The sequence below is a fragment of the Pagrus pagrus genome (assembly GCF_965226575.1).
Source record: "Pagrus pagrus genome assembly, chromosome: 11".
NCBI classification, from domain to species: domain Eukaryota; kingdom Metazoa; phylum Chordata; class Actinopteri; order Spariformes; family Sparidae; genus Pagrus; species Pagrus pagrus.
Window position 1 is genome coordinate 10,336,037 of NC_140195.1, and position 16,468 is coordinate 10,352,504.

A 16,468-nucleotide genomic window follows, 5' to 3' on the forward strand; every position below is an offset into this window, starting at 1 on the left:
TAAAAAGGGAAAATAAATGGGTGTATGGACAATCTTTGGTATATCATTTGTAAGCTGACAGCAGAGGAGACACCTCTAACTAACCAGAGTCATTAACACCTGTACATCTCACGCTGGGACTCAGGGTGTGTGAAAACTAGTTAGCAAGAGAGCAGAAAAATTCAAATTAGATTGCAGAAAAAGTCATGCATAGATGGTAGAAATATTTCAGCTTTTACGACTTAAAGTGCTTTAAATGCAGACTTGACCAAACCTACAGAAAGAAAAGGAAAACCTGAACATAGACACTTCCAGGATCACTGTCTTGAAGAAAAAATGCAACAACTTCTTGAAATAGTGTTAAATTACATCCAGTTTAAAAAAACACATATAGATCACGATGAGTAGTGTCAGTAGAAAAAAGGTCTGGAACCACTGATTTAAATCATGCAGCAGTATATATTAATAGTTTTACCTAATAATGTTGTCAGTGTTTGTTATGTTGATTTAAAGAAATCCAAAAATGTAAAAGGACACAAGAATTCATCCAACATTTAAAAGTTTAAACGATTTATTTGACCTCATGTGTATTACTATAAATCACTTTTAGGCATTTTGAGTAAACAGCACTCTAAATTTATGTGTCTCTTTTGAATTCACGTACGGGTTGTTTGTGAAAGAGCCCAGCAGTATTTCTCCTCAATTTTTAACAACGGCCAAAAGAGAAAAACCCTCCATTATTAATTGGGCAGAGCACCGGCCTCCGGAGCCTGGACAGGAAGTGCCGGGTGCACCAAAGGTCAGAAGAAACTGGCTCCGATCGGTGCGTGGGTGTATCTCCAGACGGCAGGGAGAGGGGAGGGAAGAGAAAGAAACGGGAAACGGAGCGAAGGCCGAGGAGGGAGAGGGAGGAGCGAGGTTTAAGCGAGACAGCAGAGGAAAGACAGGGAGAGAGAGAGAAGGGTTGGTGGAGGGGTGGGGGTAGTAGGTGGTGGAAGTGTTTTTGTGCATTGTGTGAAATGTGATCGTGTCCTGGAGCCGCTCAGACAGCTGGGAAGTTCCCCTGCCCCTGACTTCCAGCTGGGAACACTCTGAGGAGACACTGCAGACCATACTTTGCCTCGTTAACCCTTCACGTGCCGCTATAAATAACAACACCGAGACGCCTTGGAACTTAAGTCACATTTATTGATTTTAGCCAGTATGACTACCTTTACACAGAGATACCACCCTCTCTACTGGAAAACAAACGAAACACTTTCATAGGATTAATTCAGCAGTAATACATCAGACTTTTTTTCTTTTGTTTCTTTTTTCTCCGTATTTTGTAACACCCTGACAAAAGTTTACATGTTTGTTTTCAATTCTGTGTAAAGGTCCCATGACTGAAGAAACATGCATATGACATTTAGCTGTAATCAATATGCCACTAATCATAATGCACATTATTGATAAGAATACAGTACTGCATGACAATTCAAATAAATACCAACATACAGGTGAAGTCGTTATTTCATATAAAGATATCAAACTCTCATTATGGATCAATACTGAAACACAATATGACAATATAAAGTTTGCACAGCTAATTTTATTATCACAATGCTATCGCTTCCAGCAAACAGAAAACCTTTTTTTTTCCTTAATGTAAAAACATTATCATGAATTGCACTTTTTTTTGTAGCTTCTCATCCATATTGGTAACTTTTTAATGCCTCAACAAACAAGCATTGGCTGTGATGGCACTATTCAAGCTTGTTGATGCTTAATTTGTTTTCTGTTTCCTGAAAACATAATGCTCAAAGATGATGTAAAAAAAAAAGAAAGGTTCAAGAATAAAAAAAAAAGAAAACAACAAACAAATCGGACAAAAAAAGAAAGGTAAAATGCGCTCTCTGCACATTTTTTTCAACAATACTATTGATATCACATTACCTTCACCAAACAATGCTAGAGATACGTAGATGTTTTCCAATAGTACACTGATCTACCCCAACACATTACAGATGCATGGAGCATTTTGTTCAATAACAGGAGGCCAAAGGGACTTCTTTTGGTTCCCAAAGTTCGATAAAAAACAACCTTTTCTTAATACCCCTGAATTTGTTGAGTGGATCACTGACCTGCAGAATTCAATACAATTTCAGTTTAATTGAGCTAATTTCAAAACTATCACCTCACTCATGCAGACAGGGGGAAAATTCCCTTTGCACTTATTGCTGCTCACAGTCATTTTGAAAACCCAAAGTCCTCACCTATAAAAACAGAAAACATAAAATACTAGTCTATGATTCTCCCTTGAAACAATGAAAGGCACTACTGGTCGGAAACGAAGAACTAAACAAACCAAAAAACAAAACCCCGGCTCTCGCATTGGAGAGCCATGGCCCGAACTAAATCTTCCTCAGTGACGGCTTGTCTTATTTCCGAGTCTTGATTTCTTTTCGACCTAAACGGTGTACCAAGATTTGGCACGATAAACGAAGAGAGAATGAAACAATTCCAATTTGGAATTTAATCGTCGCACTTGCAGAGAATTCTGAAAGTCAGTGATCCCGTTTCAGTTGAACGCCCTCGGTAAGAAGTTAGGAAAAAAAGCATATCGTGTCACTCGTGTGTCATTTTTCCCAAAACACAACTTACCTATTCGAGTCAGGGCGTTGTCAAGTTTCATTGTGTTATTTTGAACTATTCCTAGGAATAATAAATACATGAAAAAACCCCAGAATTTGATCACCCTGGATTTTTTTTTTTGTTAGAACATGGCAGTAGAACAAACATAAAAGAACAGCATAACATATGATGTAACAAAACAATTTAAAAATGATTATTTGATGGATAAAATCTCGAGGGTAAAGTCGTAATAGTAGGTCTGTGGTTTGTGGAGCCTTTACTTGTGGAGTAAATAGTTTCCGTTACTTAAATTCAGATGATTCAGGAGGACGTATAATCCCGTAGTCTTAAAACCTATACTGAATTACTCACAAACCATAGTACTACCATGCTTCCCTATAGGTTAATAATAGTCTGTTATAATCCTATATAATGAAAGTGCACAGATTTACAAAAAAAAACCCCCAAAAAAGAATAAACTAAAAGAAAAAAAAAAAGATGAAACCAGACAAAAGAGTTTTACATTGAGAAACAACCCCATGTCCCCTGGCTTATCATTGGAGGGTTAGCTAGCCAATCACAAACTCTGGTCGGCATTGCAATCAGTTCATTGGACCTGTGAGAAATTGGCTTCCAGCAGCAGCAGCACGCGAAAATGAGTATCATTCCGATTGACGTCACATTTTAAAAGAAGGAAGTAGGACAGATGATTCGACTGGAAATCAGTGTTTTTTTTTCATTTAGCTTTTTTTTTTTATGTTTTGTCTTCAAGTCCAAATGTGCCTATTAGTGCTAACTCTTTTTCGGCGAACTCAATCAGCAGCGAGAATGGACCTTGTGTTGGTACTTCGTCATCCGCGCAGAGCTACTGTAATTACTGCAAAATGAAGAGACAAACAAATGATCAGCGTTAGCATTATTTGTCAATTTAGAGCCACTGTTAACAGCTGAGTCCACACAGACAAAGCAGGCGGCGGCTGTGGTTAGTCAAAGCAACGGAAGCCGTGTTAGGAGCCCTGAAGCAGACGATGGTTTCCCGTCATATCGACATTGTCAATATGTCTCTGCGGAGCTGATGTGGAAGCGCATTCACCACAAGTTCTCCTGCGGGGTGCAGTTAGGAAGCCAATGACTCACGAGTACCATGACCTTTCATTCATAAGAGAAGGAGCTGTATCCCACCACCCAGGTCAGAGGAGAGGGGTGTTTCTCATGTGCCATGCAGGTTAATGAAAAATGGGTTATGTTTTTTGACATGCAGGCTTACTTTAAATCAGAAACTTGATGCGACATGTGTGGTAAAAACTTAAAGGTGACGTGGGAGGAGCCTGCAAGCAGAGGTAGGAGGAGCTTTTTCGGTGGCATGCTGTTATGACACCAGATAAGCCTGACATTGATTTCAAACTAGATGGAGCAAATTCATTTATCTCGGGAGAGGACGTTCTAGTCACGATCACATCCTGGGTGCCTAACTACTTGCTCAGTGATTCCACAGAGCCTATACAAGGGAAACGGTTAAGCGCTCAGCTAATTTGAATCAATGTCCTCTGGTTGATCGAGCAACCAGTCTGCAGTTTTTTTTCATTTCTTTCCTCCAAAGTTTACCAGGACTTTCCCCCTCAGGAAGCCCCTGGACTCATTTCTCCACAGTATCAGAGTCAGCTCTCAGCCAGACATCTGGCTTTCTTCACCAGCATGTCTGGCTTTCTTAACTCCCATCTCAGGAGCTGGTTTACAACACGAGTAGTTCTCCCTCCTCTACTCCCCAAACCTTTTTCTCAGTCAGCGCAAACTGATAGAAACTGAATATATCACGCTTGTAAGTTAAGTGAAACTCAAACTTAAGAGTGACTGACCTCTATGGAGGTTTTTCTTTTTCCCTAATGTGTACGATAGCCTTGTTTCCATGCTGTGTGCTGAGGCTTATGGATGCACACTCAAGCAGGGTTGACTGCTGAAACAGTTTTCCTGTTTTAGAGGAATAATTGAGCTCCCTCTCTTTATATCTGAGAGGAAGGAATACTGTAGTAGGATCCTGCAAGATTATAACCTGAACATGATCATATTAAGAATATAGAGTTTAATATATAGCTTATTGGTAGTAGAAAACGCATCATTTGACAAATCTTGCAGGATTTCCTCACATCAACCCTGCTTTTAGCATCATAAAGCTAATGTGTCTATGATCCACAAGCAGTACATGGATTTATTAAACACAAGCCCCACTTATATTTTTTCCTATTTGCGTAAATGCTAGCTTGCAAGGGGTTAAAGCTATTGTGGATACAAAAAACAGTGCGTCGCTTTGTCCTCACACACCAAAATAACCAAGAGAACAAAAGAAATGAGTGACCCTCCATTTGCAAAGGTTAAAAACTCGATACAAACGCGAGGGTCCTTCACTGGAACGCTCATATACACACAGGCAGATATCGGGAGCACAGCGTACGTGAGGACATTACCTGACAAAAATATTCAGAGGGCAATTTTCCCCACAATTCCTCATTCTAGTTAAAGGGTGAGTGGTGACGCTGGGGGAGCAAGCTGCTGACAATCTAAAAGAGAGAAGGTCGTATGGCGACCGAGCGACAAGACACAGATTAGAGACATGAGGAAAGGGTTCTTCAGCCGCATAACCACACAGAAATGTGAACTCTGAGGGATCTCCCAAAAATAGAGAAGGGGAGACAGAGGATGGGGGGAGAGAGAAGGGAAAGAACAGTGACAGCTCAAGTTGAGACACAAGGACAGGGCTTTACATCAACAGATAGATAAATATATCAAGTGTTTGGGTCAGGCACAGGTTTCGTTTGCAGATTCGTCATCCACACGTGGTTGCCGTTTTTGATTTGTGCTCTTCTAGGATTTGCTCCATATTTAAAAAATCATCTTCGATCAAAACTATATCGTTATCTCTGTTCACAGTAATCATTATATCCATTTTTTAACAGAAGCAGGAACCTGAGGCACCTATGCCGAAGTGCACTTAATTTGGGTGGTGGAGATCGATTTGTCAAACTTTCTTTCTCTCTTGGAATATATGGCTCTGAAAGAATCCATCGCAACGTAATGGGTCACATGGATTAGCCCTCCTGTATTTCACCAGACACCAAATAAATCCCCTTTTTTTTTAACAATGTAGAGCCCTGTTAATACATTTTGTCTTGTCCCACACACCTGACAACAGAAAAACAGTTAAAAAAGCCCATAAGCGTTTTCAGCTGCAAAGCCATGCGATTCTACTGACCCTACTGTATTGGTGTGTTAGCGTCACAGCTTTCAAAACGATCCTGAAATAAACACCTGTGGTCACAGGTGCTCCTTTTCTGCCCAAACAATTCCATCACCAAACCAGCAGCCAACTCACGCACGAGTTAGTGAATTTCTTTGTAGAATCGTAGTGTGCTCCCCTAGCAAGAAAGCAGGGGGAGATTGCATATTTTAACTTCTTTAAAGTTGCTTTTTCTTAAAGAGTGACCTGATTGGACAGTGGGCTGCTGGACACAGGTCAGTCCTGGAGGGCCAGGACAGAGAGGAGAGAGACGTTTTTCAAGGAGCACCAATGCCGACAGACGAGCCGAAGAGCAGAGGATGTCATATTTGGTCACATGACCGTCAGATTGACATCCTCCTTTACCGGTCCTCACCCCCACAATGTGTTACTGTTACCAGGTAATACACTCAGGGGGCCAGAACAGACAAGCACAAAAGCTGCCACCTTTTACATCATACGTACAGCACCATGACAGCGGAAAGAATAGACACTCCATAATATCCACAAAACCCCCCCCAACATAACCGGGGCCCTATAATCCACATGCCATATATGTCTACTACAGTCCAAACGTCTAGTGCACACTGTACATACATTTGCATTCCCCTAAGCGTATACACTAGCACACACGAGCAGCTGGTTAGTCACACAGCAGTCCCTAGAGGAGCATAGGCTGGCCAGGGAGCTAAGCGAGCGAGTGGGGCTCTTTAACACTAAGGCAGGGAGGGTTCGGCCCGGAGGCCCCCTCCCCTCTGTACACAGCAGTCCCTTGCGCACTTGTAAGCCGCCTCAGTCGCAGTAGATCTTGTACTTCTCGCTGCAAAACACCACGGGGCCTCCCAGAATGCCATTGGGCATGGCATTGTTGAGCTCTGGTCGGCCGGAGCCAGAGCAGGTGAGACTCTGACTTACGTGGGGGTTGTTGGGGGTGCTGCCGGCGGCCTTGCTGCGGGCCTTGGCGCGGCCGGAGCTGCCTCCCCGGCGGGTCTGCTCGTGATCGAACTCCAGGTCTTCCAGACGCTGAGTCAGGGCCAGTTTCTGCTGTATGGCCATTCGCAACAGGGAGTTGAGGGTCTTCTTCTCATCCTCCGCTGCAGCCAGCTGCCTCTGCATCTCATCCAGCTGGGTGACGTACTCGTCACAACTGCAAGAGAGACGGACGGAGAGAGAAAATTGTAGTCAGGCGCATTTTTTATTTAATCAGGAAGTCTCACTGAGATTAAGATCTCTTTTCTCAGAAAGACCTGAGAAGAACAAGAAACAAGAACACAAGCAGCAAACAGAAACGACACAACAAGGAATAAATACAAACAATTCAATCACGCAAGAATCATTAAAAACAGCTGATACTTTAGTTTTGCCAATGTTGTTACTGTGTACATGAGGGATATCTAAGGATAGTTGCTGAAGTTACTAGATTTAAATGACAGGAGAGATGTGAGGTAGTTTGGAAGCTTCAACAGTAAACTTAACAGAATACAATGAGATGGTGATTTCTTCGTGACTGTAAGAAAGTCCATCCAACTGTGTGATACTGAGAACAATGATAAGTATGACATTGAGCACATATTTATTAATTTCAAACCTTTAATGAAAAATATTTCCCCCATTAAGACTTCCCTGTATCGCACCACAAGGGGGCACTGGCAGTTCCAATAACACCAAATAGCATTTGCCTCAATGTAGCAAATAATTAGTTGCCTTTTTGTTATTTTTGTATCAAAGTTATTGCAAAACTGCATGTATGATATCTGTACGGGAGGCTCATTTTGGAGATAGTGTCACCAAAAGCCACAAAGTCTGAAACAGTTCAAACTGAAGCACTTCATTCATGACCTTTCCTCCGGTTTCACAGTGTTTTTCACCACCACCAGGTGGAGCCGTTGCTCTACACAGTCTAAACCTGATAAGACCTGCAGAATTATTCATTACTCACTTATGATTTCATCGGCTATTTCTGTCTCCTCCCCCAAACTTCACAAACAAAAATGTTCTCAGTTATATTGTCATTTGAGCAGAACTGTTTTCACCAGATAAAGTGACAAACTCTATCTGTCATCAAACTACCTACATGCATGTTTTTGGGGTGTACGGCTACTGCTAAATGAATGTTTACCATAACCAGGTATGGTGACAGGTGGGACATCTGAGTGTGGCTTACAGCTTCTCAGCATAATATAGGGCGCGTACAGTGCGTGCGTAAGTTAAGAATAGATTGCATACACAAAGGATGAACGCATTAACCTGAGGGTTGCTGAGAAGATCCTTTTCGCGTCACCCCTGAGGAGCAAAATGAGGAGGGGATGAACGGAATATGGTTCATCACTCCGATCTGTTCCAGATGGAGTGAGACCTCATCTCTTCAAACCATCTCTCCTATCTCATATGATGGCAGGCTACTTGCCGCTCGATATCCCTCAGTGCTGCACTGCGGCATCATCACCTGTTTCCCCGTGCCCTTGTGTGTATGCATCTAATGCTGGACAGGTGAAAAAAAAACTGGGTCACCTGAAGGGATTTTGAGGCGGGGGTTTTATATCTCCACCCTCCATCTGCTAGTCTTTCATTTTCATGCTTTCCTCCTTCGACAAACCCTTCTTCCCCCTTTTCATTGCCTTGCTTTCTCATTCCCCTCCCTTTCAATCACGTCCTCTCTCCTGGCTCTTATCTCGCCTCTCAAGCCTTTTATTTCCTCCGACGCTTCCTTGCTGCTGTCTCCGTCTGTCTGCCTGCATCAGTCGCTTTCTCTCTCCCCATGTCGTCCCTGCTTTCTGTGTTGCTGACGAAGCAACTGTGTGACATTCTCCAGTAATGACTGACAAGCCTTCATGAAGGGAGGGGTTGGTTATGTTGGTAAGCGGCGCCTTATCCTCCAACGGTGCCACACTAAAACCGTTGGGACATAATTCATCTCATAGGTGGCCTCACCCTACTCTCTTTTCTCTGTCTGGTATTAAAGTATTTATTTTATTTGGGAACACCCACAACTGTGTTGACGCTCCACAAACTCTTTAGACTTTTAAAACCACAGGAATGCAGAAATCTTACCAATGTTATGCCATCTGTTGTATTCCAATGCCTGCGAGCTATAACTGTCGCTTTTCTAGCAGGCATGTGAAATCTAATGTCATTGTGTGATCAGTGGCTGCTTGAACTGCCCCTGAACTCCATCTTTGATATAACTTTATTGTTGAATCATAAATCATTGTCAGAAAATCTACCAGGATGATGAGGTTCCTCAGAATACTTTATTAATCAGAATACTTTACTTTTCCCGACCTGTTTCCAACCAAAATTCTAACCAACCAAACTTTATTTGGCTTTTAGCAGCTGCGCTAGTTGAATTGTCCAAACCCAACTGCAAGAACTTTTCTCGTTTCAAGAAAATCCAGTCCCAAAGACAAAATCTGAGCCCAAAAAAATGGCAGTAACTTTAGGTGTTTATGCTGTGTGTGGTGCTGCACGTGGTTGTGCCCCACGTGAACTTTGGCCTTGACAGACCACCATACAAACAGAAACCATACCCACCCCTCTTGTGTATGCAGTTTGATTCCCAGTGGGACACACACCCAGACAATAGGGATCAGTGCTGTTTCATTAAACCCAGTATGAGATGGGAGAGAGGGGGGGGGCTGGTGCCCCTTCAGACGGTTCAGCCACTTCTGCGTGGGGGGTGAGGGGGCGTGCATTTTTCCCGGGAAAAAAACAGAGGAGTCTATTCTAGGGACTGGAGGGGTATAATAGGAGGCTTTTTGGCCTGCCGATGGGGTGTGAGGCACAATAGCTGAGGGGGGCCGGGGGTCGGCTGCTGGCCTTTTGAGGATGAACAGGCATCCTAGTAACATCACTGACAAATAAACTTTCACTGCATTTTGCTGCTTCTGTTATAAGCAGTAGCCAATGTGATTCATGATTGCGTGAGGAAAGCTCAACTATTGCAGCATCCATGTGGACACAGTCCCCAATCACTAATGCCCCCAAAGCACAGAAACACAACAACGTCCTCAGCTGTGGTCCTGTCTGGAGCTTGATTGGTCACGGTGGGACCGATATCAGAGACAGAGCAGGGAGGAGGAGGGGGCAAGAACTGAATTAAATAAAGAATGATGGAAAGGGAATACGACTAACGACAGAACTGCAAGATGATCAAGGGCGTAAGTTTGAGGAGAAAACGTGACTTGGGCTAACGGTTTGACTGTTAATGAGTATGAGCAGGGGCTGAGAGCATGTCGAGGCATGTCTTAGGAATGTTGGAGGCAGGAGCTTACTGTTAACATGACACCAGAGACTGCAGCTGGAGAGGCACACACACACACACACACACAGAAACAAAGAAACAAGCACGTACAGAAAAATATTCAACCCTGCGTCTCCCTCATGAAATTCTCACGGAACGAAAATACACTCTAAAGTGACTCGAATCTACTAGAGGCAGAGACCGCAGCGGGGTCTTTCAAATCCACTCCATCTTTCTTCCACTTTATCAAAGACCACACATTTGTTTCTGAGAGTCTCAGAAATCCACCTTTACAGACTTTGTGGTCTTTGTGCAGATTACAGAGTGCAAAAAAAAAGTATGTCAATTTAGGCTCCTGTAGTGGGCTTTAACTGAAAGCCTTCCCCCTTCCTCTCTTTCTTTTCCAGATGACTAGGGAACCGGGTGTTTGGCGGTGAGGAAGGACGGAAGGGGGGACGTGGGGATACAATGGAGGGGGAGTGTGGGAAACCTTGCTCAGGCGAGTACCCCAGCCTCTCAAAGAGTCCCCTGACCCAACTCTGTGCCGTATAGGACAGAATTTACATACCAATACACCAATCCCATAAACAGACAGAATGTTATTCATGCATGGGCACCAGAACAGCGACAGAATACTAACAAAAACAGTGAGGGGAGGCGCATAAGGAGGAGAACACAGGCGGTAAACAGCAAGATGTAATGTGTTGTCGATATCTTAAGCCTCTCGAGCCAAAGAGGCTTACAGAGAGACTACTTCACAATGGCTTTGCTTCTTTACAAGCAAATATGATCTCACACCTTCCCTTCACTGCTGCAACGATGACAAGTGATAAATTCACAGGCCCGAGGGGGTGAAAATAATATCATTAGTAGGAGGAAGATCTGGTTCTCTCTTTGCCCTGGTTTCCTTTCGGTCCAGATAGTTGAGTATTACACCTACATCCTTCCAGCCATCTGGCTCTGCAGTGCGCCAAAAACCCATGACAACACACTCTCACATTTGCAGACAGGAGTTTTCCTCCCGTTACTAATTGATTAGACACTGCAGGTATATGGAGTTACTTCAGCAAGCACACATCAGGGATAGGTGTTGAATTTCTGTATGGGTAAGACGAGGGGCGCTGAGCTGCCCACACATTCCCTGCAGCTCCTGTAACCTTCGTTCTATAATACCGTCTATCCCCACCCTCCTCTTCCACCTCGCCTCCCTCTGAGCGGCCTGAGCTTTGCTTTGGATTGTGGAGGAGTCTTAAATGCAGGAGTAATGACTATCTCAGCATCTCAGCGCAGCCATCTGGACCGGAGCTGATATTTAAAGGCACAAGTGGGCACCGGCACCTTCAAAATAAAATTCACAGAGAGGGAAAGCAACTCAAAAAGTGAGTTGAGCAGCCACAGTGGAAGCACTGTGCTCGCATCTAAAAATACGTACAAGTGCCTCATACAGATGCACTCATTTCCTTACTGCTCTCAATATGCATGCACACATACAAATAAACAAACAAACAAGCAGTGTGTGAGCACTCAGGCTACTATGTGTTGAGCGGTGAATGTGTAATCCAGACCAAGATGAGGTGGGATTATGCACAGAACCTTTGACCGGCTTCCCCTCGGAATCAGAAAAGATTAGCGAGTGTGTCGGCCCATCTGACACACACACACACACTAAATCACTGGTCAAAAACACGACTTAAGTGACATATTTAAATGATACCCAGATTAGATACCTTCTGTTCTTTTCAGTCAGTATCAATGTTACTATCCCTTCTTGACCGTGATTCTCAAAAAACAAACAATAGTCCGCTTAAATAATGTCATGTTATAACAATACCACACATGTGGTCAACATGGATTACAATATGATGGTAATCTTATTTTAGGATTACCTGGTTATATTGTGTATGGCATTTGGTACTGTGCAATAGTTTTAAGAATAGCAGAAAGTCTGTGTTACTGCTGCCTCTTCAAGCTAATCTGCAGCAGCAGAGCGTGTCAGAACGACTTGGGATTCGTGCCAGACCGTGTGGGAAATCAACAATGCTTATGTGACAAAGTGGGGAAACATTTTCCAGTTACATTTTTGCGTCTTGGAAGAAAGGATGCTCGAAAAACATATTTTTCAGCGATGCTGTTGCAAATTCCTTACCGTGTGGCGAACATGGCTCGGAGAGAGGAGAAGGTGGCAGCGTCCTCCTTCAGGGCTTTGAGCTCGTTCCTCAGTTTCATCATGGTCTCGGTCACCATGGCCTTCTCGTTCTCGTACTTGCTCTTCAGGTTGGCCAGAGCGACTTCAGCTGTCTGTGGGCAGACGAGAAGAACAAAAGGGTCAGAGCAGCTGGGGGGTATTTCCTGCCAAAGGAAGTCTGTTAATATGGACCATATGACCTATTTCTTTTCTGTTGCAAGTCATTATGGTAGCCGAGTAGGCTGTAGCGGCTTTTGTTAGTTGCGTGTTTAAAAACCATAGGTGTGTGTGGTTTATGAGGGGCTTTCATGTCTTCAAATGGTCAGTGAGTAACCACACACACACTTTAAAGGGCTACCAGAGCAACTGCATACACACTGTATATCTGGGTTATGGGTCTTTGTGCTTTGGGGGGCTCTTCTCCCATCCTAAGCACACAGATACTCTGGACAGCTGACATAAGGCTGCTGTCTCCACCAGTGTTTGTTATAGATCTTGTCTGCAACGCATTTGCTGCAACAGCTGAATAGACCTGAAATAGCGATCTTCTTCTGTCTGTGTCTTTCAAGAGAAGTGGACAACTGCTTTGGGAGTGTTATCCGTTTAGTTAAGGAGGCATTTGGAGTGTGTAAACAACAAAACTGATCAACCCACCTGCTTGTTGGCCTTGAGGACGGTCCTCAGGGTTGCGATCTGTTCCCTCTTGGTGCTGAGCAGGGATTTCAGTTTGAGGATCTCTTCCATGCAGGCTTCCTTGTCCTTGTCGGCCACAGTGCCAAGCTCCAGAGAGGCCACCCTCTGGCGCGACAGCTCTGTGGTGCGGTCCACAGCCAGCTGCAGGTGCTTGATCTGGTCTCTGATGATGGCCACCAGGTTGTAGATGTTCATGGGCTCGCGGCGGTGGTCAGACACAGGAGAAGGCAGAGAGGAGACTGGTGACGGGGCTCCGTCGCTTAGGTCGGTCTTGCCAGGCTCAGGGAAGAGGCCTTTGGTGAGCAGGATGGGGGAGCGGCGGCCGCGGCCCTCTGGGCTGCTCCGACCGCCCTTGCCCTCCTTGTAGAAGTCGAGCATGACGCGGTTGGGTGTCTCGTTGTTGCACATGCAGACGTGGTTGTAGAGGGTGGCCAGTTCTTCACTGAAGGTGACCAGCTCGTCCTGTGCCACACTCAGACTACCCTGGGACTCACCTGCCACATCGCTCACCTAAGGACAGAAAGAGAAGTGTGCCAGTTAGGGACCGTCTCGTCTTGCAAAGTTTACAAAAACACCAAATCAGTCATTTAATGAAACATCAACATGAAGCAGAGCAACATCTCACCTTGCGCAGCTCTTTCTCCAGCTTAGCCTTCTCTTCTCTCTCTATGTGACTCGTCTTCTCCAGAACCGACAGCTTCTGACCCAGCGTTGTGACATCGATCTCCAGACGGGCGCGCTCTTCTTCGTAACGGGACTGACAGGCTTGGTATTCTGTCTTCAGAGTCTTCAGTTCCTCCTTCAGCTCTCCTGCCTCAGACACGGCAACCTAGAGAAGCAAGATTAATGGATGAGAACAAATGAAGAATACCTGGACTGTAACACGTTTAATCTGACATTTCGTCCAATCTACTCTTAACAATAAAAAAAAACATAAAAAGGTCAGGTACCTTGTACTTGCACTCCAGAATCTCAGGTCCGTTGATGTCCACTTCGTAGTAGTCTCCGTCTTCGTGGCTATCGCGTTCCTTCTCGTTGTCCAAGGCAGACTGCCGCTCCTTGCTGGCCTGGAGCTTGCGGATGGCGTTGAGGTTCTCCGTGAGGCGGTTGACCTTCTCCTGATGCTCTGACAGAGCACCGTTAGCCTGCTCTAGCTGTTTCTGGGAGTCCTGCAGGGTGGACAGCAGGTTGACCTTCTCACGCTCCATCTGTGGGAAGAGGCAGATACAGTGAGTTCATCATGCAGTATATCTGTAATCAAAGTACAGTACTCTCTACTTGGCTTATCACACGTGTAATTTTGACATTGGAATTTCTTGGTAACTTGATTATGTCAATGATTCCTGCTTTGAAAGCAGATCATATTAAATCAGAGGATTATCTGTCGTGTGGTAACTCTACCCACCATCGGGCTTGTGCTGCCAAGGTATGCAAGGCTCATTGCCCAGTAGCCCAGCATCTGAGTCAGGATGACCTTGACAATTTTGCTGGACTGGGTTCAGCTCAGCGCTGGCAGAGACCCTGGGCAGGTCGTCTTACACACAAGCACACAGTTGTGCTGATATAAGCACTGAGCTATGTCAGAAGCTAATCTGTAAATAATATGAAAGTGTCACAGTCCTGCTCAGCTGCATACATTTTTTATTAGTGTAGAATATATAATGAAGGATAATTAAAAAAAGAGAGAAGTTTGGTCAGGATGGCTTGTCATGCTGAGGAAGTACGAAAGCAAAAAATGTTCCTTTCTCGAAGTAAATGTTGACATTAATGCTCTCACATATCTACAACATTACTTAAAGAGGGCTTGTGGGCCTGCAACACCATCCTACTCCTGCAGAATACATATTGGACGTTGTTATAGATTGCAAGGGACTAAAAGGGTGATATTCGAGGAGCGGATATCTAGGATTGATCCCAGAGTGCCTAATCAATAGAATGAGGTAGCGTAGGAGAATAAGAGAGCATGGCTTAATGAGAAAAGGAAGTTTTTTGTTTTTGCTCTGATTCCTGCCTGGAATCTGTGGCATGACCTGGCAGGAGGCTTCAGCAGGCAGCCCGACATGCTGCTGGGTCATATCAAACACAGCGCTTTGCCACAGCCCGCCACATTCGCCACAAAAGTCAGGTTAAGAACCAGAACGGTGCCCATAGCAGGGCAGCATTGAAGTAACATCTAGTTCACACATTAATCCAGCAACCGTGTTTATATTTGATGAAGAGAGCGAGAGAAAAAAAAAATCCTTAATCCCTTGAATCTAAAAGCAATTATTATCCACAGGTTCCCAGTGCTTTCTGGTAACCATGGCACCCAATCAGGCGTGGCCTTGGGACTCATGGGGTGATGAGCAAGCAGATGGCAGGTCCTCTGGTGCCACCACCCGCTGCCCTGCAGCCCAGCGGAGTCTGAAGGGTGTGTGTGTCTCCCTGGATTAACTTCGCTAGATGGGGATTTAGATCACTGCAGCAGCCTGGGTCAGGATGTAGCCCAAACACACTGACTCACACACTCTTTCAGACACACCTCCAACCTAACTAAATACATAGTCCTGCTGTCCTGAGTTTACTTTTGACTAGATACTGTCACTCTTGTTTGTTTTGAGGTGTGACAAAACCTATTCAGATGAGAAAATAAGCAAAGACGTATCGCCAATCTAAGTCTTTCGACTCTCACTAGCCTGTTATTGATCTTCATTCAGTTTTTTATTGACTGTGACTAAAGTAAACACGCATACTGCCAAACCATTTACATCACAATCTGTAAAATATGTATCGATTGTTACTTATCTGTAAAGATGATAATCATTTCCTAGAACTAGAAATTGAGACGAAGGATAAAAGTTTTCCATGGTGGTTAAGAACAAACCTGCATCAGCTGCTGTTTGAGCTTCTGGATCTCTGAGATGTTGAGCTCGCTCAGCAGGTCGTCCACGAGGCTGGGCACAGGATTGAACAGCTCTTCCTTCGAGGCTGTGGAGACGCAGTTGTCGTAGTTGATGGCATTGGCCAGTTTGGTGAAGCCGTTCTCGTATCCATGCAGAGCCTCGTCGTTGTTGGGTTCGGTGGCGGCATCGTCGCTGAACTTGAGACCATCCAGAGAAATGCTAAGAGGGCTGAGGGGAGAAGGTGAGAACTGTGTGTCATTCGGTGTTATTTACAGTGTACACTGAGGCCCTCTGAGCACCATGTTTGTGTTCTTTTTACCTGTGATACAGAGTGTCTCCGATGTTCATGTAGTGGGACAGCTCTTTCCTCAGGGAAGCCTTCAGCTCACGCTCAGTCTTGATGGTCTCCAGGGCCTCGCTTAGCTGACGCTCAGCGATCTCTTTCAGTCGGATGGCATCTTCCAGCTGGCTGTTGAGGAACTGCGTGTCCTCCTCCAGACGACGGATCTCATGTTTCAAACCCTCAAACTCCACCTGGACGAGCGAGGAGAGGGATTCAGAGAAATAAATGCAAGGCTACGAAATGGAAATGAGCTGTCAGGATG

The 16,468-nt window shown here is 44.6% G+C and overlaps 1 protein-coding gene across 4 annotated transcripts in view; it reads right to left on the reverse strand.

Annotated features, from left to right (window-relative positions):
* Nucleotides 1-1,146: 1,146 nt before the first annotated feature.
* The window catches only part of LOC311265346 (protein bicaudal D homolog 2-like), a 43,771-nt gene continuing 28,449 nt past the window's right edge, over nucleotides 1,147-16,468 (reverse strand). The window contains exons 4-12 of one of the 4 annotated variants that reach the window (XM_084366910.1): nucleotides 16,183-16,397; nucleotides 15,845-16,091; nucleotides 13,932-14,189; nucleotides 13,607-13,810; nucleotides 12,943-13,491; nucleotides 12,250-12,401; nucleotides 6,779-7,010; nucleotides 5,055-5,147; nucleotides 1,147-3,469 (exon numbers count right to left, since the gene is read on the reverse strand). In XM_084366910.1, coding sequence (XP_084223036.1) covers nucleotides 5,100-5,147; nucleotides 6,779-7,010; nucleotides 12,250-12,401; nucleotides 12,943-13,491; nucleotides 13,607-13,810; nucleotides 13,932-14,189; nucleotides 15,845-16,091; nucleotides 16,183-16,397 — 1,905 coding nt within the window. In that variant the 3' untranslated portion in view covers nucleotides 1,147-3,469; nucleotides 5,055-5,099. Of the gene's footprint in view, nucleotides 7,011-12,249; nucleotides 12,402-12,942; nucleotides 13,492-13,606; nucleotides 13,811-13,931; nucleotides 14,190-15,844; nucleotides 16,092-16,182; nucleotides 16,398-16,468 lie in introns of all 4 variants that reach the window. The other 3 variants (XM_084366911.1, XM_084366909.1, XM_084366908.1) reach the window with 3 other exon arrangements.